Source organism: Mesoplodon bidens (genome assembly GCF_964165515.1).
Source record: "Mesoplodon bidens genome assembly, chromosome: 1".
Classification (NCBI taxonomy): Eukaryota; Metazoa; Chordata; class Mammalia; order Artiodactyla; family Ziphiidae; genus Mesoplodon; species Mesoplodon bidens.
In genome coordinates this window covers 55194044-55217883 of record NC_138176.1, presented here as the reverse complement: position 1 = coordinate 55217883, position 23840 = coordinate 55194044, and the positions used below count along the sequence as shown (strand labels likewise).

The 23840-nt window shown below is 43.5% G+C and overlaps 1 protein-coding gene across 1 annotated transcript in view; it reads right to left on the bottom strand.

Annotated features, from left to right (window-relative positions):
* Window positions 1-23840, bottom strand: part of CCDC149 (coiled-coil domain containing 149) — a 99611-nt gene that overhangs the window by 10619 nt on the left and 65152 nt on the right. Inside the window, 7 exon segments of the mRNA XM_081229007.1 lie at window positions 269-385; window positions 6740-6816; window positions 15446-15590; window positions 17597-17681; window positions 19091-19163; window positions 19877-20049; window positions 20868-20984. Coding sequence (XP_081085133.1) covers window positions 269-385; window positions 6740-6816; window positions 15446-15590; window positions 17597-17681; window positions 19091-19163; window positions 19877-20049; window positions 20868-20984 — 787 coding nt within the window.

Sequence of the window (23840 nt, the reverse complement as noted above, 5' to 3'; positions counted from 1 at the left end):
GTGTGACGTGGGGCTGGAATAGGAACCCAGGTTGCTCAAATCCTGCGCCCTCCCTCTTAACCTCTGTGCCACCATGCTGAGAGTGCAGGGATGCTTGTTCTTCTGCAGGAAGCTCCAAACAAGACAAACCCACGTAGGCAACAAGCAGAAACCTGAGGGATGACCCGACAGTGCCACAGAAGCTGCAGGAAGGCGAAGGACTGATGTCCTCCAAGCCCCTGTGCCAGGCACAGGCCAGGCAAAGAGCAAGAAATCAAGGGCTGCTTACCATCCTTGGGACTCGCTTTGTTCTCAGTGAGCTGCTCGACGAACTTGAGCAGTGGGGATCTCGACCTCTGCGTGGTGGGAAGAGCGGGGTCACCAAACAGTATGGTGTCTTTGCCTCCTGTCATGGAAAAGAGGAAAATGGACATATGATGTCACCACTGGAGTCATGGTCACACTCATCCCACACAAGGGACTGGCTGTTTGGGTGAACAAGGCACCTTCTTCAACCATAGGGAGTGCTGTGGGAGGGAAAGGGCCAGCATTGCCCTCTCTGCAGTGTGAGGACCCGGCAGAAAGGTCCAGGGCCAGCTGTCTATGAGCCCTAGAGTCTGCTCAGGACATGGCTGCCCACAAATGCCACCGTTAAGGGGTGGCCTGCTATGTCTGCCAAAAACTGAGTGGCTTTGATCTGGGCGAGACAATAACAATAATAACGACAGCAGTAGAGTGCTTTGAGCACAGGCTCTGGAGCCATGCTGCAGTGCCTGTATCCTGGACCCCATCGCTTGCGAGCTGGGTGGCCTTGGGCAAGTCACTGACCCTCTCTGAGCCTCAGAGCCCTCATCTGTAAAGTGAGGAAGAATAACAGCACCCACCTCATGGGGTGGTGGTGATAAAATGAACTGATTCGTGTAAAGCACTTAGGCATTTCATCAGCGCTCAATAAATTTCACACATTGAATTATTACTTTACGGTGGAGACAGAACTGCCATACACATATCTCTGATTTAATTAGCTTTGGTCATTTAGATCGAATCCTAAGTATGTCATGAGGCAGGTAGCATCAGGTTCCCTAAATGATCACAGCTAAACTCTACTTAGGACATAGAGACCTGCACCAGCCAAACCCTTTTATGGATTCACATGAACTCCCTAAGTGGATAGAGAAAGCCTGAGGCAAAGAGAAGGAGGAAAGGAAAACCATTACAACGCTACTTTTGAGGCCATGGCAAGGTATGGGGGTGAGGACCAGGGAAGTGTGGCTTTGAAACATGAGCTTGATGAGCACAGACACATGGACACAAGACACGTACACAGAAAGTGATGCTGCGCCAGTGATGAGGAGAGCCCTGCAGGGAGGATTTGATCCCAAACCCCTGCCCATGAGCCCTGAAGATTCTCTCGGTGGGAACCACCATGCCAACAGCAAAAACCCTGGGGGCCATGGCCCAGCCCATGCTCCAGCCTCAACTGTCTGACTTTGGATGAGACCTTATCTGAAGCCAAGTCACTTGAACGTCTCTGGGGCTCAGATCAGAGGCTCTAAAGTTCTATGACTCTACTCAGTTTCAGGTTCGGCAGAGCACAGAATGGTATTTGGGTCAAGGTGTCCACTCCCTTGGATAGCCAGGTGAACCTTGGCCTGTACCTCGGAGCCCTCAATTTGTTTATAATACTACCCTCCCTGTAGGCCATGCACGTCTTATTAACTTGATTTCCAAGACTGTAGTAGAGAGTTTGGCGTATGGCAGGTGCTTCATAAACAGCTGATAACTGTGCATAAATGGCTGATGCATTCTTGGAAATCCTGATGTCTTGGTGGGCATGGGTGCTTGCAGCTGCCACAGGCAGATGGAGTATGTTACTAGCAGCCACTGGTCTCTGGTTTCCGCTATATGAGGGTCATCCCAGAAGAGAAATCTGATAGGAGCTGACCCTGAAGTTCTCCACCAGCACAGCTATTGTCTCAAGTGGAAAAAGTCCTGAAATCTTCAGGACCACAGTCTGGAGAGGCTTCCCATGGAGAACCATTTGAGCTATACCTTGGGATATTTTAAGAGGCTCTCAGGATGAAGTCAACCCAGTCAGGTCTCTTCTTGTGCTGCAAAGGTAAAATCTAGAAACACCATGAGGAACTAATGGTTGTTATGAAGCCATAGCAGATGCCTCAGGTGGGCTTCTTTTGTTTCTCTCCACCAAGGCAACAGTTACTGTCCTCAAGTCAGGGACGGGACTGCAATTCCTGACCCATCTTTCTCTAGAAGGTAGGCTGGAAGCTCTCTAACCTTAAGGGGACTGAAGAAGAGGCACACTCTGCACTCTGTGTCCGAACAAACCTTCCAAGTCCCCTCTGCCCTGTGGCCAAGGAATCAGAATTATGGGCAGAGTTGGGAGCTGGCTGCAGCCGAGTGACTAAGGCACCAGGTGGATGGTGCGGGGAGCCTCGGCCCTTCCTATTGTGAGGAATTCTCTAGGGCAGGATGTCTCTGTGGCTGTTTCCAACCACAGGGATTATCCACTCCGCAATGGCTCCTCAAAAACACTGGTACCAGCACATAAAACTTCTCCAAGAATCTGAGCAACAGGCATACAGACAAGGGAAATAGAAGCCGACATTCATCCATATCCAGTCAAAGTAGGGGCTGGGGAGAAGTTAAATACCTCCCTAAATCCCTGCCTGCAGAGATCATTTCCTTATCTGATGGTAAAATGCCAAGATTTGGTTTTTGCAAAATATTTGAAGAATTCAAAGATCTTCCTTAGAAGGCTCTCAGTTCTATGGTTTCTAACTAAGCCCGGATTCTATCTGTGTTGACTCAATTGAGCTCTAAACTGATGGTCTGCTATCTCCTAGTTGCACTTTGGTTCTTGGGACTGGGGGGTGGGGTGAGGGAGATCCACGAACTAGATGTGAACCACAACCAATGTAGGTCACACAGGCCCTTCCATTCAACTGGTGTGTGAGTTTCCGGAAGCCCTCCTGATTCCCTGTAACACAACGTCCCTCGTCCACTTCTCCAAAATGTGCCAGTTACTTTCAAAATGCACATTTTCCCTCTCAGGCTGATGTTGAGAGTGGAGAACAGAGAATTCAAACAAAAAGCTCAAAGAGCCAGGCTCTGCTCGTGCCAGATTTTTTTCTGGCTTTCAGTATTTCTTTCCAGAGCATGAGCACATCCAGGAAATCTCCCCTCGGTCCTCCCCTTCCCCCCAAGCATCATTCTCACCTGCAGACTCCAGCAAAAGGCTGGGAGAATGAGGCTGACAGGTAGGGGCTGAGGAAGGTGGAGGGTCGTTCCTTCCTGAAGGGCACGGCCAACCAGCCCACCCCCTGGCTTCCTCAAAATAGCCCCGTGCCTTTCCCACTTCTCAGGGACCCGTTAAACAGTCTGCAGTACACTCTGCTTTCCAGATGATTTTTCCATGTGGGCTGTGACATCTGTTAGACTTGTCTACTTCCCAGCAAGATCACACGTTTGCCCCAACTTTATCAGACACCATCAAGAGCTATATATTGTTGGCTGAGAGAGTGAGGAGGGAGGGAGAAGAGAGTCAAAGGAAAATCATAGCATGCTCCAAGTCCAAGAGTAATTCTGCCTTATAGTAATGAGTGATGGGCTCCTTCACAGTGGTCCTTTAAAGTCTCAGGATAGATGGTTCCAGCTTCTGAATTTTTCTTCTCCAATTCAGCTTGCTTTGAGAACCAGTCCCCAGCTGATCTAATCTACACTCTACAACCCCCACCCCCTGTGTGTGTCCCTCTTCTCTGAATTGTACTTCTCCAGTGCAGGTGGAGTACTGAAATGAAGATCTGAACACCTGAGTTCAGCCTCTGTGGTCTTAGGTATCACCTAACTTCCTGAGCTTCTGTTTCCTTATCTAAAATGAGGGGATCAGACTAGATCAGGAAAGGGAAAAATGTTTTCTCTCACATATCTACTCTGACCAAGAGGTGGCTTCTTGGAAAGCAAAAATGCAAGACTGTTTTTAGGGCCACATGTGAGATCAGCAAGGAGTGATGTGATTGATTAGCAATGCCTGCCACTGGCATGAGAATGGTGTTGGTTATATACACCAAGCATTTGCCATCCTTGAACTTTTTGCTCTCATCTGTCCTTCTAAGTCCAGCATTCGATGACTTGTCCCATTATTCCCTCACACACTAACATCTTTATCACTTAATTGATACTTAATTATGTAATATTTTGTGCTTTCTTTTCACTGTTTGATGCATATTCAGCTTACTTCCCTAGTGGGACTGTAGATTCTTGGAGGGGGCGAGGGGCATGTCTAGAATGCCTGATACAGGACTGAATTTACAAAGCTGATGCTCAGAAAGGTTTCAGTATATTATGGGTTGATTTATTAGAGGAGCCACTGATCCTTTCAAGATGCCGGTAAATAAGAGAGAGCTAGCAATTCTCTGAAACCACTGGGACTCAATCCCCTCCAGTTGGCTGAAATCCTATGACTTGGCTCTTACTTGGGGAAAGAGGAAGAGGAAGAAGAGAAGAGAAAAGTGGAATAAGAAGAGGAAAAGGAGGTGGAAGAGGAAGAAGAGGAGGAAAACAGAACATACTTCCTCTTGCTCTGCTATTCAGAAGGTTAAATGGAGACCACAGAACAATGAGCAGACAGGAGAGACTGGTCTGATTTGCACTAAAGGAGGCCACTCCCCATCCCCCAATCTCACCATGGTTTGAAAATGATCATAAGGTGACACTTCATTGCAACCCCCTTCATCACTGCACCAGGGCAATGCTATCGCCATTACATAAACTGTGTCAGATCAGGGGGAATTGCCGCTCTTTATTTCTGTCCTCCCACTTTGTATGGTTGTGGAGGCCAGAGATTAGAACAAACGTGGCTAGGGCGTAAAATCCATTCAGTTACTGCCATCCGAACTAATTTTACCATTTAATATTTGCTTTGTGCTAATCGAATTCTCTATTTCAATTGGCTGTTCTAATCAGAAAAGTGCAAGGATACATAGAGAATGCATTTCTATTTATTTACATGCAGGGGTGATATTAATGCACTGCTATTAGCCACAAAGAAAGATATTTCAAATAGAACATACTCCCAAATCCTACGGAAACATTGTAGCTCAGGCCTTCAGGCAGCAAGAAAAAAAAAAAAAAAAAGGAAAGAAACAATTGTTATTGCATAATAGCCATTCTAACCTAGACCAAACAACAGCAGAGACAGGAAATTCTCAGCATTCTTTCATTTATTCAACTTCCATCTTTTTACATAAGTTGTAGAAATAAAACATTGTGAAATCTCACTAAGTCATTTGGAGAGAAAAAAAAAAATCCAAACTCCAGTACATGCACAGAAATAGCAATCTGACTGCACAAATAAACGATAAATTTGCCTGTGTTGAAATTCAATGCAATAAAAGAAAGGCCTTCAACGGAGATAAGGTTTTAACTGAATCAAAATGTTCTTGTGCAAAATGGATCATTCAAATCCCCAGGATGGCACTTGCCACTAATTAGGTCTGTTAGGTCTTTTGACATCAAGTTCAAGGAATCTCTAGTAAAAATTCCAATTTATAAAACACACTTCCAGGCAACCTAAGGTGGCTATTCAGATTTATGTTAAGAAAACATGTGGTTTCGTCCATGTCCCCGTGGCGATGTTAATTTCTCATCCATTACAAGGAAGCAACCAATATGATTAAAGGGTAGAGAAGGGTTTGTGCAGAAAGGTTAAGTAACTAAAAATATTCGAACAAAGTTGTTTCCAGGGAAAGAGGAGGTGGTGGAAATGATAAATATAAGTTTCTGGAGAATGTGAAGAGAAAGAAGAATAGCTGACAGGGGTCTCATGAAGGGGGTATTTTACCAGGACAAATGGGTAAATATAGCTAATTAAAGTGAAACATCAGTTTCTTCACACCCTGTACAACTGCAAAAAATAATCTCCAGAGGAAGTTTTGATTTTCAATCTATGTAACAAATGGGATGGGGCGGGGGAGAGAGAAGGAGGTTATAAAGTGCATTTGGGATAGACAATTGTTGGTTCTTATATTCATTTTTAGGACTGATGATTAAATTGAACAAGTCTTTGTAAGTTTGTACATTCATTTTTAGAACGGATGATTAACTAGAATAAATTTTTGTGAGTTCCTATATTCATTTTTAGCGGTGATGATTAAATTGAATACATCTCTATAAGACACATACAGGGAAAAAAATGAAACAATTTACCATACTCATAAAAGTTAAACATAAAATATATACAGACATATACAATGACAGTTTCAGAATTTGGATCAGCAAAACTTCATAGTTCACCTTGCATATTTATTATTTTTTTCTGATTTCCTCCAAAATGATGGCTTCTAAGTTTAAAACACTTGTAGATTTCTCAGCAACGATCATCAAATAAAAGAACATTAAAAAGGTAAAGGGCTTCCCTGGTGGTGCAGTGGTTGAGAGTCTGCCTGCAGATGCAGGGGACACGGGTTCGTGGTTGAGAGTCTGCCTGCAGATGCAGGGGACACGGGTTCGAGCCCCGGTCCGGGAAGATCCCACATGCCACGGAGCGGCTAGGCCCGTGAGCCATGGCCGCTGAGCCTGCGCGTCCGGAGCCTGTGCTCCGCAACGGGAGAGGCCAAAACAGTGAGAGGCCCACGTACCGCAAAAAAAAAAAAAAAAAAGGTAAAGTCTGTTCTGCAAATTTTCAAAAAAAGAATTTTTTTTTTTTTTCAAAAAAAGAAAATTTTCATGAAGTTCTACTTACCTGGAAGACTCCACAAACCAGAAACTTCCAGAGTTCTTAATTTTTTCTCCAGTTCAGCCACCCGATTCCCTAGGATTCTGGAAAAGGGGAGAGAATGACAATAGACACCAATGAACATCGATCTCATCAGCTCTCAGGGCTGTGAGCAGGATACTTGGGAAGCCCCCTAGTGCCCTAATAGAGAGAACATGTTTTGAGACTTAAGATACATGCTAAAAACTGTGTGTGTGTGTTTGCTACACACACACATACTCTATTGGAAGTACATATGAAAATATAAAGTGAATAATTAAAAGTGATTTAAAAATTACTGAAATGTTGCCATTCAAGTGAATCTTGTCACACAAAGGTAGCTGCACAGCCAAACAATGATTCTACCATTGCCCAGACATCTTACATCATTTCTATTTGCTCAATGCTAAAGATGACACTTAATTTTGAATACTCTTACAAGTATCACACCCTGATTCTTTGAGGGTGGATCTGAGTTTCAGAAACAACCAAGTCTAATAAATAATATGGAAGAACATGCTTGGTAATGTTACTTAGAGGTAATAAAATAGTAAGATCCTCCTTCTTAGACCTAAACTATGGCTTACAGATGTCCATATCCTTGATATCTAGCATAATGTCTGGTAGATGGTAGGTGCTCAACAAATATATTTGATTAAATAAATGCTTGCCTTTTTTTCGTGGCTTGTAACGATCTCCGGAGAGAATTAAAAAATAGGCATATCAAAAACTTTTCAGAAATTACAGAGTCACTAGAATAATCACGTTGCCTTCCAAGGTGCCCATTCTGACTCACTGTGATGTATAAGATCTAAAATGTGTATTTGAACAGATTACTCTGTTTACTTGGAAGCCAAACTTTGTCTATACGCAGGGAAAGACATAAATGTGGGCATATATTTTCCCTCCTTCACTCTACACAAAATTAAATATAGTTGGGAAATGATTTGATAGTCATCTAAAACTTCAATCGTTTTCCATTGGCCCTGAAATTGAAAAACCAGTCTTTATCTTTGGGGATTTTCTTGGCATTGCTGTGCTAAAATGATGTGGAAATCACGTTAATAGCCAAGTTTCAAATCCTTTCAGCAGGAGAAACCAGAACACCAGAATTGTTCTTCTACCTCCCTTTATATTCCAGACATAGCTGCACACACCCACATACATACCGAGACATGCATATGTATATATCTGCACATATATATGTGGCTTTGAATTCATCCTTATTTTACCTGAATTCACTTGCGGCGTCTTAATTAATATTCCCTTTGAGTTCACAGAAAACTCTTTGACGTGACTCTATGTGGTTTTGTTCATCTAGGTACTTAGAGTTTTCTTTTCTTCTTTTCCTTAAGTCTTAAATTCTGCAGAGTCGTTATCAATTACTTTCAATTTTCAGTCTATGTGTTGGGCCTATTCTGCTTTCATGTCTGTGACCCCTCAATAAACACCTCTCTTTGTAATCTCACTTTCAATATTTTGCTCAGACCCTCTGATCCGAGCTCCCTTTTCACCAGCTGATGGGTCTGAGATGCAATCACAGCAGTGTTCAAGTTGATGCCTGCTTCTTAGCGAGATCAGATCATCTGTACATGGCTGCCTCTTGGAAACAAAAGATAAGGCTTAACTCTTCTGTGGACGATGAAGGATGCCATCAGGGCAACGTTCAAAGGCGTGGTGCAGAGACATTTGGCTGCATTTTTTCTGATAGTCCTGGATAACGCAGCCATGTCTCCCAGAAATGCGCTGAGGTGAATTTGTTGGGGTCCCTAACAACCTACTCTCAGGGACTCTGCCTAAGTTTGTCAGGGCTGACTGCTTTCTTCTTTAGCCTGACATAAGCATCTGATGCAGGGCTGGAGGTGATAAAATGGACCCAGCAGAAGTTGTGGTAGTAGTAATAGTAACAATAATGCCACCAATAACAATAACAACTACACTACAGTTAACACAAATAGCAACTAATCTTTCCTGAGTCCCAGGTCTGAGTCAGAGCCTATGCCAAACACCTACTAACTATGCATTTTTTTATCTGACCTGACAAAAACTCTGCAGCGTAGACTGTATTTTTAGCCTCCTTTTACACATGTGAACTCTAACAAACAGAGAGGTTAAGCCACTTGTCCAAGGACACACAGCTCATCTCAAAGCTGTGTCTTTTCCCAACCCCCAGTGTTCTCACCCACCACACTCGACTCCTCCCATTAGAAAACAGAGGCAGGGAAGTTAGTTAACTTAACCAAAACCACATGTAGGACTCAGCTGGTGATGAGTCTGGATTTTTAACCTATACCTCTGTTTGTCTCCCAAGTGCATGCTCTTAACCAATAACCCCCTAATGGCACTAGAAAACCAGCATTCTCACACCTAAAGCAAGTTCTCTTTAAAACCGTTCATAACTGATATATGGATGCAGCCAAAGCTGGACTTGCAAAATATAACCCAAGATACTTCAAATGACAGAGAGTCTTCTACCTGGCCTCACACTGAACAGATATGGCAGGTGGTCCACTGAACGTGGTGTGATGCAGCCCCCAGAGAGAAGGGGGTTATCTGAGTCTCAATAGCTGGCAGTATTCATAGATGGAGACAGTAGAAGTACAAACAGGGTCTGTTCAATGAAGTTCAACCAATCCAACAATTATTGAGGCTGTAGGGGACACTGGACCCTGTCCCTACATTTAGGGACTAAAATTCTGGTGGGAGACAGACAGATGCACACAAACAGACACACACAAGTACAGTACCAGTGGAAGGCTTTAACAACAGCTTTAACACTTGTTTAAATAAACAAGTGATATTTATTAATCACTTGTTCTGTACCAGGTATTACTCCAAGCCTTGCACAAATATTATCTCCCTTAGCCCCTTGTGACAATAGATGAGGTAGCTCTTATTACGTTTATTAGAGGCCAACTAACTTGCCCTGGGTGACACAGCTGGTAGTGGAGGGTCCAGAATCAAAACCCGAGCCTGGAAATACACAAGTCCTTCAGTGGAACTGTGGAGAAGACTGTGAAGATTAAATGAAAGATGAATCCAGAGCGGCTTGTAGGGACCGAGATCATGAATGATCTTGCTGCCATATTGAGAATGGTGAGACTTTTTATTCATTGGCCACAAGGAGATATTGAAGGGTTGTAAGCAGAGTAGCGGCATAAGGAAGTTTAGGAAAACTGTTTTTGATGTGGGGTTGAGAATGAACTGGAAGGAGGATGAGTAGAAGCAGAAAGACCAGTTAGGAGAGTGTTGTACTGGGCAGTGATGACGATGGCTCAAAGGAGCCAGAGGGGATGCAGGGAAGCCAAAGGGATGGAGTAATAATACGGAGGAAGATGAGCAGTTCTGGAGGTGCCTACGGGATATTGGGGTAGACAAGCTGCACAACTGGGAGACAGGAGGATCTGGGGGAGCAAAGATGAGAGTGTACGCTGGGGTTGGCTCTGCTGCCCAACAGAGTGTGAGAAGTCAGAAGAACAGAGGGCCAGAGCACCACCCGCGGAAGGTGAGAAAGGACCAGAGAAGCACAGGTGGAGAGGGGAGAGGAGCGCCAGGGCCATGTGGGGAAGGGGAGAGAAGGTTCCCGGTGGGCCAGCATGGTCAGGATCGTCTTATTCTAGAAGGTGGTCACACAGGATGAAAAAGCCCACTAAGAAGACATGCCCCACCCTTGAGAGAGCTGTTACAAGACAGAGGAAGGGGTGAAATCCAGAATCCAAGTGACAGGGGTGGGAAAAGCAGCCTATGAGAAGGTTGAAGCAGTGAATATAGATGACTCTTCAAGTAGTTTAGCAGGGAATCCAAAGAGACAGCCATGGCAGTAGCCTGAGGCATAAACAGGCTTGAGAGAGGTTTTTTTTTTTTTTTTTTTTTTGTAGGACGGGGGAGATTTTAAAATAAAGTTTTTATTTAGAGGTGGGTTGTTTTAGGGTAGGGGAGATTTCAGCATATGTCTACCCAGTAGTCTAGAAAGATCCTCCAGATGCCAGGCTTCTAGAGAGATTTTCAGTAGTAGTTTCTGATGATAGCAACATCACAGGAAATCTGCAAAGACAGAACGAACCCAGGAGCCGGCCACCACTGTGCCTCTGTCTTTGCTCTCTGGACAACACAGCAAGCAAGAATCTCTGAGTGAGGGTCCTGGGGGGAGCCCGATCCCAAAGAGGAAGAGGTGGCCATGGCCCCCCGCAGACTGGAGAGAACTGTGCCCCCCTACCTCCACCCCAGGGGACCTTCTTTTGAATCTCTGCTCTGATCCCCGACAGCTCCCGCTGCTTCCAAGACCTTGAACTTCCAAGGTCTTGAACTACCACTGGCCACCACTACCACTACCTTGAACTACCACTGGCCAGGGAGTGGGGAGAGCAGTGAAGAGTTTTAGGCAAAGCACAGAGGGTAGCGAAAGGCCAGCGTATCCTCATGTACTAACCACCACGGCTATCATCCCAGCACTGGCAGAGTGAAGGCTTGCTGGGAAGGGCTGGAGGACCAAAGGTGGTGTGCTGTGAGACGTAACTCTTAACGTCTGTCTCTTCATTAATGCTTTGCCACCTGTTTCTAGGACACGTGAACCCCACTCCTTCTTTAACCATAGCTAGACAACTGCAAACTCACAAGAAGTCCCTCAAGCAAAATGCTTATTAATTGAACTTCCTCTCAAAATATAAAGTCCTAGGTTTATTCATCAGTTCTTCAAGATGGCTCCCACTGGGCCTTCTCAGCGTCAGGGGTGAGGGGGGTGGGGGGGGGTGCCAGGTGGTGGAGAACCAGTAGGGGGAACACACTCTTACAGAACAGAGAACCTGTATTCCTACTTCTAATGCTCCACCCAAACAAAGCTATTTTAAAATCTTAGGTACAAAAGGCTAAATCATGGGGGACAACAGCAAGCAGACCAAATGCACATTTTATTCTTAGCCCTCACTCCATCTGTTGTGTAATTCGTTTCTTTCCATACCCCCAAATAAAACATTTATTGAAAGTGTGAAACTTAAGACCCTCAAAGGATTAAAAATGGCACACTAGGTACTTTACGTACTGATATGAGGCAATCTTCAAGATCTATTGTTATGAGAGAAAAAAGCAAGGTGGAAGACAGTGAAACGAACTTTTTCTGATGAATACTAGCTACCATTTGTAAAAATATGTCTATATAAATATATATGAGCATTTATGTGTGTCTGTATAAATGTACTATGTGTTTGCTTATATATGCATCCTTGGAGAGGATACATAAAAAAGGAGGAATGGTGGTTTCTTCCAGGCAGGGGAATTGGGTGGCTGAGAGATAAAAGTAGTTTGGAGATATATTGTTGCTCAACCTTTTAAAACGTAAATCAACAGATGGTTCAAAATTATTAAATAGTAGTTAAAAATGGAAAGGTACATTAAAAAAGTAAAGCCAGCAAAATGAAAATGTCTGTCTCTCTCAACAGAGGGCGAGAGCCCATGGCACCTGGGGATGTGTGTGGTTGCAGTGCAGTATGGGAGGGACCTATAAGGAAATCAACCTGTCACAAGAGGCGGGAGTGTCAGGCCAGCAGCTTGGGGATACTGAGTTTTGCAGGCGGTGGGACTCAGCTGGGCTTTTCGGTGGAGGCTCGTGTCGTGATCGGCACTGTAGCTGGCAGGTGGGTCTGAGTGTGGCCGGGCAAGCAGTGGAGGGGGTGAGCTGGGGTCTGAGGATGGAGGGTTGATGGGAGGATCTTCCCAAGGACAAGGTAATGGGTCTGGTGGGAAGAAGAAGAGGCAGGTAGGAGATGTACACTGAAGGACCTTGGCAAGCACTCAGGAAATATATATTGAATAAGTGAATGAATGCATGAAAACCATAAAACTGAACGCCTGTTTGCATGTGAGTATTAAGGGAACAGGAACAAAGGGTTAGAGGACATTCAATCATCCATTCATCAAATAATCACGAGCACCCACTGTGGGCCCAGCACTATCCGACATACTGGGAGAGAACAGTGACCAAAATGGACAAACATACTGGCCCTGGGACAGCTTCAACCTGAGTGAAGTGGAAGTTGGTCAAACCTAGGTATTAGGATGGTGAGCAGAGCACGTTAAATATTCTTCAAATCACGCTTTAAATGGCTGCATGATATTGTGCCTTATGGATTTACTGTAATCTTAACCATTCTCCAATTTAAAAATATTTGGGTTGTTTCCGTTTTTTTCACTCTTATAAATGAATCCACGGTGAACCACCTTATGTATAAATCTAGGGCATCATTCTGATTTTTTTCTTTAGGATAAATTCCTAGAAGCGGACCCTCTGGGTCAAAGGGCACAAGCATTTCAAAGTATTTAAAATGTACTAAGGGATGGATGCTCCAGACTCTAGACTCATTGAATCTGAGGAGATGAAAAAATATCAGGGGTAACTGTCAACCTAGCAGACGGAAATGTGGGTCTTGCTCTCGATGGCGAGGTGGAGACAAGAGTTCTGGGAAGAGCCTCCAGAGAACAAGAAGCAAAGACAGAGGGAGTGAGGTCCCCCAGTGGGGGAAGAAGATGGAAGACCAAAGAAAAGAGGAGGAGGAGGTGAGCTGGGGTGGAGGGAGGGGAAGAGGACAAGGCGGAAGGGAACGAGGCAGTACAGTGAGTAGGAGGAACCCAAGAAGATGGGTTTCAAGACGGGGATTGGGATGAAGAGAAATTACAGATGAAAGAGACTCAGAAAGTGGGGTTTGGGGGTACTGGTGACCTCCAAAGGAAGATTGCTATGGAAACTTCACAAGAGGTCTTGGGAGGTATTGAAGCGAAGTGAGGATCTTTTGTTGCTGCCCAATGGCATTACTGGGGGCTTGCTGAAATCCAGAATCCTGATATTCCCTCCAGAAACCCCCCTAAATCTGCATTTCTAAACAAGCACCCCCTCCAAGTAATTCTAACACAGGTGCCCCCCAGAACACACTTTGAGGGGGTGGCTATTGAAGAAGTAGAGGTGGCCTCTTGTTCACAAAGATTGGAGGTGAGTGGAATTCACGGGAACCTTTTGGGGGGTTCAGGAAGACCTGGGAGGTTTCTGGGTGAAGACGCAGAAGCAGGACGAGGGGCAGAAGTTGAAGAGGTTGAAAGAGGCGGTCACAGGAGAGCTGGGCCCCAAAGGAGGGAGGATGGTGTGGACCAACAGGACAGTGTGTTGGTGTGCTTCCCAGAGACTGGACGGATAGGATGGAAGACATTGCTTTGGCGGGCCCAGCACTATCCGACATACTGGGAGAGAGGCAGTAAGCCTTGTGGCTCAGGATAGGCAGGCTTTGTTTTCTCAGTAAAAGAAGAGCTGAGGTCACCTGCTGGGAACAGACTAGGGTTTAGAAGACCTGAGGAGGTTTGAAAGAGCCCCGGTGGGTGCCTTCTAGGGAGCTGGTGAGGACAGAGAAGGCTCCTGGGGACACTGCCGGGTACAGGGGATTCTACCTGAATAAAACAGACCTCGTACCTATTCTGTGGAGACTCTCCCATTTCTTCGTCCTCCCCCCGAGGCATATCTCCATTTTAGCATCTGGCTGCTTCAGTCCTTGATTAAGATTTCTTTTAAAGGAATTTTTAAAACTTCTTCTGTCAATAAATTACCCCTGTCATCCCTTTGAGATTGCCCAGACCCCCTCCACTGCTCTCTGCCCTCTTTTATATATATCTTAATCTCTCGCTCAATCTTCCTTTACTCCCGGCCTCTCTTTTCGTTATTTTGTTTTCACAATACTCTCCATCATTTTCCAGTTGCCTCTCTCCTTGCACCCCGCCTCGCCAGGCGCCCGATTCCCCGACCCCTCCCTGTTCTTGCTGGAAGCCCAGCCTTGGGCACTTGCTTCTGTATTCCACGCTTTAATTTTGCTTCCACACGTAGGTCTTATAAGCAGGACCAGCTACGTAATTTGCAGAGCTCAGCGCAAAATGAAAATTCAGGGCCCCCTTATTCAAAAAAGATTAAGATTTTCAAGATGGTGACGCAAAGCACTGATGAGACCAAGTGCAGGGACCTTCTGTGCACTGGGCCATGTGTGACTGCATGAGTCTCTGGTCCTCAAAGCTGGCCCTGTTTGCAATGTGTTTTGCTTTAATTTACTGTTTATTCACCATTCTCTGAATACTTCCAATTTTGCTTCTGTGGTCTTGACCTGTTACTTTAACTTGCTTGATTTTGCCCAACATAGTCAACATATTTATAGTAACCAAATAAGACATTCTGTTTTAATTATTGTTTCTTTTCACCATCTTTTTTGCTGATCTGGAAAAGTGGCACGAGACTCCGTTCTAGGCCCAGCTGCCTGCAAGTTGATACTTGGGTGTTCCTGCTATTCAGAGCCCAAGAAAGCTGTGCTGTGAGGTTAAAATGGCACGAGGAGGTGCCTCCTCTAGAGAAGATACGGAGGAGAGTAGATTAATTTCCCCGGGCAAGCATACCGTCAAAATCAGCCAGGTAATATGCATTACTCTGTGAGTGGCTCAGAGTAAGCATTCAATAAGCAAGAACCAGTATTATTTCCATGTTGGTTCCAGCTGAGAGCCAAGGTGCTGTCATAATGCAGAAGCACAGCTCTAGCTCAATAAGTTTCCTTCCAGATTGAAGGGCTCTTCTTCCCTTAAGGCCGGCAGGCCCACCACGTGGTTGCCACCCACTGCTGATAGTCATCATCCCACATATCTCCCGCCTGCCCTGCACCCCAGGGTCCAGCCACCTACTTGTTGGTCTGCCTCTGGTGCTGGATCACCATGTTTTTCTCATGGATTGTCTCCAACAGGGCTGTTGCCAGAGATTTCAGATCAGAAATGGACTGTGGAGTAGCTGGGAGACTGCACCCGTGATCCTCAGATAACAGATCCTGAACTGGGTGGGATATAAAATTTACAACTCAGTCTTAAATCCTTCTGGAACGTTGGAATGCAAACCAATGTCAGTTCTTCCTGGATAATGAAGCTGGGATCAGTTCCCAGCTTCCACACGCTACTGTGTTGTAACTGAAGAGTCCACTTCAAGTGTCAAAAGTGAAAAAAAATAAAATTTAGTGTGAGGGTTAAACAGAAAGGAGGAAGTACTCATGGACTTTTAGCAACACCTTTTATTTAAAGGATAATAATTTTTTGCATTTGTCCAGTATTTTATGCTTTCAAAACACTCATGCTGACTAACTCATTTTAGGCTTCAAATTTTAAGAAGAACCTGGAAAATGTTATTTATTCCCATTTCATGGACAGAAAAGCAAGGTGCTGATGGATTAAAAACATTAGCTGAAGGTCACACAGCAATGAAAATGAAAATGACTCTAGTCCTGAGCTCCTGGCTTTATATCACAGCTTCCCACAGTACCCTTGGTGGGTGGTAAGATAATGTAGGAGATTATTTAGAATACAAAATATATTTTGTATATGCATGTTTTTAGAAACTAAGAGATAACCCAAAAAGACCACAACCACTTGTATTCCTATGAGACAGAAAAAAGAAGAAATAATATAAATCTCTCATTATATATCTTTGAACACCATTTCCTATATGCCTATATGTAGACACACAAATTCACACATTTCTCTCCAAAAATGGGAAAAAGCTCTGCTTTTTTCACTTAACCTTATGTCTCATCATGAATATCTACTAAAATATAAAATGTAACGGCTGCTTAGTAGTCCATGCATAGATCTACAGTAATTTATTTAATTACTCCTGGACAATTATGTTGTTTCCAATGTTTTTTATTATAACTAATGTAGGAAGAACTTTCCTGAAGCAAAATGCTTGCATATGTCTGTGATCATTTCTTGTTGGCTCAAAGGGGATCAGTTTAGGGCTTTTTATAACAGAGAACCAAATGGTTCTCTAGAAAGGTTGTGCCTGGTTGACTGTTCTGCCAGCGTGTTTGAGTGTGGCTAGCGTTCCCCAGGTCCGTGACAGGACTGGGTCTCAACATTCAAACATTCAACATTCAAAGGCTATCAAGGGTATCCAGAGCTATACTTAGATGGGCTACCTCACGTTTGTATAGAAGGTGTCCTTTTCTAGTTGAGTGAAAAAAAAAAAAAAAAAAAAGAAGTTGCTTGGAAAAGTGCCTTGATTATTAGGTAGTCTGGAGATTCAGCATTTTTTTTTTTAATCCCCCGTAGCTCTGATGAGGACTGCCACGTGATCCTTGCTGGTCTGCACTGCCAACAAGCCCAAAGCAGGCCAGTCCAGCACGGTCCACTTGAGGATCGTGTTTAGAACTGAATTCCCAAATATTAAGTGTCAGAAGCAAGCTCTCTGCTATTTATTCCCCCTGAGTGTTCCTGGAAGATCATTATTTTTCATCGGAATCGACAAGAAGGAGGAACAAAATTGCAATCAATAAAAGCTTCTTTGAAAAAGGCACATGTGCCATGGTAAAATGATTTCAGCAGCTGTGAGACTTTTCTAGTCTGATCATAGAGGCCAGGAAAAGGAGAAACTCAATGAGAATGGAACAGACACTTGGAGATACTAACCTGGTGATTACAGAAGGGAAAACATTCTGGAAAGAGGAGCATAGTTAGGGGAATAGGTGCAAATGGGGTCCAGTCATTAGAGAGACCTCTAATGCAGCGGCTCTCAAAGCAGGGTCCCCGAACCAGCATCAGCATTATCTGGGAACGTTTTAGAAATGCATATTCTCCGGGCTCACCCTAGACCTAGTAAATCAGAAACTCTGAGGTGGGGCCCAGTAATCTGTGTGTTAATAAGCCCTCCAGGCAATCCTGATGCAGGTGGAAGTTTGGGGGTGACTGCTCTAAGGATCACTTCCATTCCCAATTCAAAAAACGAGATGTGGACCCACAGTGCTAGCATTCTGTGATCATAGATGGTCCCTCCCAGAAAATGACCCCTACCTTGCTTTGCAGACAGGACTCCAGTCAGAGCACTGCTGCTGGATTTACCCTGGCCTTTTGAGTTTTTCCGTCTCTCAAGAGCATTCTAAAGCAGCATTGGGAGAAAACAAAAACCTCTGTCAGAAAAGACAATAATGGAAAAATACCTAATTCCGGTAGATGCATCCTCCCATCCAGCACACAAGAACTCTTTACAAACTCCAAATGCTAGCTCAACTTTTAAAATTCAGAGTCCCTGCCAGAGAGTTATGATTTTTATGGACCTGGTAAAGAGTTTTTTTTTTTTTTTCTTTTAAAGTTGGTGCCCAGCAGAATTACAGCAATTATATCCTCCTATATATAGAAGGTACTCAATGCATATTCGTTAAATTAAATCAAATCTGAAGCAAGAACTCAGTCTAATGTGTGAAGTCACTAGTTATGGAAACCCCTTCCAAACAGACATGAGGTGGAGACTAGGTTTACTTTCATGGAGCAATGCCAAAAGATCATTAGTGGTGTCTGGAAGGTTTCTGTGGCTGGACTGGAAAAACAGGCATGATTGATTAATGAAATCTGCCATGGACTCAAGGTTAAGGAAGTGCATATGTGTCATTCCTAGAACAGAACGTTACATTAAAATTGATATGTGCTATACAGCCAGTGCTTGGCACATAGAACTGAATAAATGTTGTTAAGTGAATGCATATACACATTTTTTAAATTACGTATTAATTATACAACTTTAAGAGCTGTATTCTTCTTTGGCTGCGTGTGTATATATAGATGGGTGTAAACTCAAGTGGCGCCCCCCCGCCCCAGATTGGAAAAGGAAGAACAGCATGGAGACTTCTGAGAAAAAAGTGAACGTCAAAAGCCAGGAATATGAGATGGCTGCCCCAGCAGAGAGACGGCTGTAAAACTTCACCCTCAGGAAGAGAAATCAATCTATTTTCAAAGCAGAGAAACCCAGGAGATTTTGCTAATTATAACACTTACAACTAACATCTGCAGAAACAGATATTATCTAACTAATGGCACTGGAATTAGACTAAATAACAGTGGGGAGAATTTAAACATTCTGTCCTTTTGGTGTGACGTGAACATTATCATTTAGATTGTGATTTCTCAACCTTTGTTTCTTCATTGCTCAGAAATCATTTTCTTATGGATGATGAGGAGACAAAGAACATCTGGTGACAGAACACTTTATAGAAAAGCTGGATAGGAAACCTAATTTAATATAGACTGAGGCTGTATAGTGGTCACATCCAGATTCTGATGGTCTCAGTGTGCCCTGTCCAGATAACAGAAGGAGCTCTTGCAAAACCTGTTTTTGTTGTGTTTGCTGTTTGGGGTTTAATTCTTACTGGTTCCTCAGTTAAAGCTCTTACTGAACTACCTGGGAGGGCAGGCAAGCACTAGAGTATCTTTGGCACATAAAAGGGAATTAAAATAGAATGACATTTAGATGTACAATAGTGAATCATCACCGTCACCGTCATGATTTTCTACCTTGTATTTGGCAATGTTAGATTTCAAGAGGTTGACCTCTTCATGAAGTTGCTTTAATCTCTCTTGAAGGTACCTGCAAAAGAAAATATACAACTAGGAAGAGTTTGGAGGCAAAATAAAAAACATACACTCAAGTAGGAGAGGATAAAAAGAAAACCACACACCCAAAGAGCCACCTTTTACATACAGTGCCTTCCCACCACCGAAAGCAGAAGAAGTGCACCTTGGTGACCTCTTCTTAAATGGATGTGATCAAGGTCAAATACGCCCAAATCACTGAAACCTCACTTTAGGACAGCCCTCTGCAGAGATCCCCTAAGGGATATCAACACAGTTTTCACATAATTCTCATTAAGATGATTCCACTGGGAAGCAAGGCAGCAAGAGGCAATATCAGACACAGCATTAAGTTAGTCACATACACACACTGAAATTTACCTCTGGGAAAAGAAACAGCTAAGGGAATTTCTCAATTTATTTTCTTATTCTTTTCTGTCTTCTCGATAGCAATAATAAGCAGCTTTCACTGGTTCCCTACCCTTCTCACCCAACCGGGGAGGGCAGGGGGAAAGAGGGCATGGATGTAGGCATGTAAGCATGTGGTTCTTCTTTTCTTACTGCTACAACTAACGTGTGACATTAATATCATTGTTTTAGGGTTGAGACTTTCCTTTCACTGTAAGGCTATTTTCTTAAATGTAAATAGGGCTGCAAATAACTCCCAGCCTGCAGGCAAGTGGAGAGCCAGCATCCTACCCCAGTGCGGGCCTGGGACTGGTCACTTACCTGTTCTCCATACACAGGGCATCCACGTCAATGATTCGGTTCTCATGGCCGCTCAGGATGTGGTTTAGCTCCTGGTTGAGCCTCTCGACTTTGTCCTGGTAGGAAGACCGCTCTTCTTTAACGTCCTGAAGCTCGTCCATAGAGGCCTGCAGGTCATGCTCCAGAGACTCAATCTGAAACCAAAGAAGTGCCCTTACTCAAGGTATTCTGCAGCCATCAGCTTTATGGTTAGAGGCGAGCCTTCCACTTGGCTGACTGACTTTTAGAGAGCTTATTAATACCAGCACCTGCTATAAAACCATAAGCACCACACATTGGAATATGATAAAAGCTAAAAGCAAGGAACAACTTCCGGCCAGACACTTACTATATCCAAGATGAGATGGATTGCAGCAGCTTGGAAACACAGAACCGATCACTTATCAACTGCAGCCTGCCCTAAAGCCAGGGGCTTGGAGAGGGCAAATCCAGATATTGGGAACAACAGCCAGTGTCTTACAAATACATACTTTTTCAAACCACTCTAGACCCAGAAATCATGTTCTGCTCTTCAAAACCAATTAGTGAGAGGAGAAAAACGAAGTCTAGGCTCTCTAAGCTGTTCCCTAACTAGGGCTCGGTACCCGTTGAGATTTTGCCTAAAAAGCATCCACTCAGCATTTCAGCGGAAACTTGCAAATTAAGGCCAGTTTGTCATGTTTGTTCTCTCCCTGTCTATCCTGGTTATGGGGGAGGTTTCTTGTTGTGTTCAGAACAATGGCACCCAAAGTAAGAGAGCAGACCTGCTGGAAGACAGAAATGCAAAAGGCTGCTTGGGAACCTAGCAGAGAACAGAGGGAGTAAATGCATTCAAACTGCATCTTCCTTCCTCCTCTAACCCCATTCCAAGCACCCCACAGTCTCTGAGAAATTGGGGCACAGTCTACTCTTCTCTGTGTCATGCTCAGCTGTGCAAACATATCCCCCACTCATAACAGATGTTGGCGATAACCTGTTCCCTTGCTCTCTCCAGCTGCTGAACCAAATCTTCACGCTCATGGGCTGCAAAGTGCCGCACGCCAATTTCTTCGTCTCCCAGCCTCTGTTTGGCAATTGTCATTCTCAAGAGCTGCATTTTCCATTGGTAGAAAAAGAAGAGAGAGAGGGAGAGAGACTTAAAATGAATAGATCCAAACAAAACCCCAAGCATACTAGGCAGAACGTGTTGGAAGTTAAGATTTTCCAAGAAATACTGGAGAAAGGCACAAGACAAAGAAATTTCTCGCCAATATCATTAATTTAAAAAAAAATTTTTAAATCCATATTGTATGTACAGACACATGTGTGCACACATACACCTATAAGGCTAACGGGAACACAGGCCTGGGCATCTGAAGGGGGACAGCCTGTTTAGCCCTGCCATAGTGAGGAAAATCTCTGTGTCTCTTTTAAACTTAGCAAAGATTAAAAAATGATAACACAATGTTGTAAAGTATCTGCTAAGATGGGCATGCTCCCACATTCTTAACAATTAGGCTATGTTATCAAGAGCCTTAAAAATGTCCCTGACTCTTGCATCTGAGTGCTAATTCAGATTTAAGCCTAAGTAACCTCATCGCCTCTCACCACATGAATGTTCACAATGGATGAAATACTTTGCTGTAGTTTTGGACTAAAACGCTGGGGAAGAAACTTAATTTTCTTTTTTGCACAACTCAGGAAAATAGCTACTGTGCAGAGTTTCCTTTCTGACCTCAGCTGATGAACTGGACTGATAGTGTTAATTCAGATTTAAGAAATTATCTGAATCTCGGTTTGAGTAGATTTGGGATCTACATGCAATATTAACTAGATCAGATACCTTTTATATTTTCACATGTATACACAGGCTCTCCTCACCCTCATCAACATCCATTAGTTACTGAACTCTGTGAACTGGCACTGAAACATTACAATGTTTTGTTGCTCCAGTTTTGTAAAGTTTTACAGTGCAATACCTGTTACTTTTCAGAGACAAACCAAAGGTTAATTTCTCTAGGTTCTTGCTGTTTGCTTTAGCAGCATTTGATGGAGGATCTTTATATATATATATATACATTTGTAATAGATGAAAAATAAACCAGATTGCAAATCCCTTTTTTTTTTTTTTTGAAGCAAACCATGTACCAGGTTTTGGGTCCAAATTGTGTAGGATAAGTTAAATTGCATTCTATTAACCCATATGAGTGTATTTCTGTACCCATAGTTATGTTGAAATAAAATTTTAAAAAGCAAAAAAAAAAAAAAAAAAAAAGTCCCTATCCAATGATCCAGTAAGTCTACTTCTGATAATCTGGGCTAAAAATAATCCCAGACATGGACTAGCTTTAGGAAAAAAGAAAAAAGTAGACTGTGCTGTTATTTATAGAAAGAGTAAAAAAAGAAACAATGTCCAACAATAGTGGAATGGCTAGCAAATGATAATGGAATCAATCAACTGATTGATTGTTTGATCAATCAATCAATCAAACAGCAAGTTTCCAGCTGTTTAAAATGAGGTTGGTGTGAACTATGTAGTACCATGGTCATGTGGATGCTGCCATACTAAGTGGGAAAAAAAGCAGAAAACTAACTTGAATACGCAGTTTGGGGACTTCTCTGCCAGTCCAGTGGTTAGGACTCCGTGCTTCCACAGCTGGGGGCCTGGGTTCAATCCCTGGTCAAGGAACTAAGATCCCACAAGCCACACAGTGTGACCAGAAAATAAATAAATAAATAAATTAAAAAAAATGTTTAAATACAGGCACTTTCCTGGCAGTCCAGTGGTTAAGACTCTGAGTTTCCAATACAGGGGGTGCAGGGGGCACGGGTTTGATCCCTGGTCGGAGAACTAAGATCCCACATGACGTGTGGCACAGCAAAAAAAAAAAAAAAATGCAGTATGATTGAAATTATACTAAGAACCCGCATACAAAAGAAAAAAATTACCAAATACACTAAAACCCTTAAATGTGTAAGTTTAGGTGATGCAAGACTGTGTATGCTATCTGTTCTTTGTTTTCTAACTTTTAAAATAAGTATATGTGACTTTCATAACATACTTTTTAAATGTTTTTAAATCCCTAGGAACTAAATTCTAGTCCTAAAAATGTAATTTTCCAAAGCATCCCTGCAGAACCCTTGGCTTTCCCAGTCTCTGGGGCCGAGCTCCATGTGCAGCTCCAAACCTTCCAGTAGGGCCATGATGGAAACTATGTTAGAGACTCCAGGAAGGTCCAGTGGTCCCAGAGCATTCCCTGCATGCCCATCAGTGCCAAGCAGGTGGCCATCAAAGTGCTTTTTTAACTTTACAGCACTGCTTCCTGATGCTTCTTCGAAAGAGGTTGTAAGACTGATTCCTCCACCTCCCTGTAGGGTGTGTGCAGATGGGCTTCATATATGGATGAAATCCTGAGGACAGTGTTTTGCTGCCACACAGATCCAACCCATCCAGGAATACCTGCTGGGGTATGCTCTTCCTCGTTCCTGCGTGGATCCTAAGGGATTTGTTGCCAATAGAGAGAATGGCTTTATTTTTCAAGTCCCTAAGGATTTAGGGGCAGGTGAGAAAGTTAAAAGCCCAGGTAGATTATTAACTATATAGGAATAATAAAAAACAGCAATGAACTGTGCAGGAAATGATGACTACTGAAAAGTAAAGAGCATTTTCAAATGACATATATTTGGGGTCCTTATTTGAAAACTAGTCAGATGAACTGGACATATATTTATTGTGCATCTACTATGAGCAAATGCATCATTAGGATCAGCGCACAATGTTCCAGGCAGGTGGAACAGCTTGTACAAAGGCCTAGCAGAGGACACACGGGCACTTAGGTACACAGGTGGCCATGCTTAATGGAATCCCCATTCCAAAGCTCAAGGATTCTGTATTTGTATACTTGCCTAATGCAAATTTATTTGTAGCCTCGAAATCAGCATTCATGGTGCTTTTGCATCATGAGGG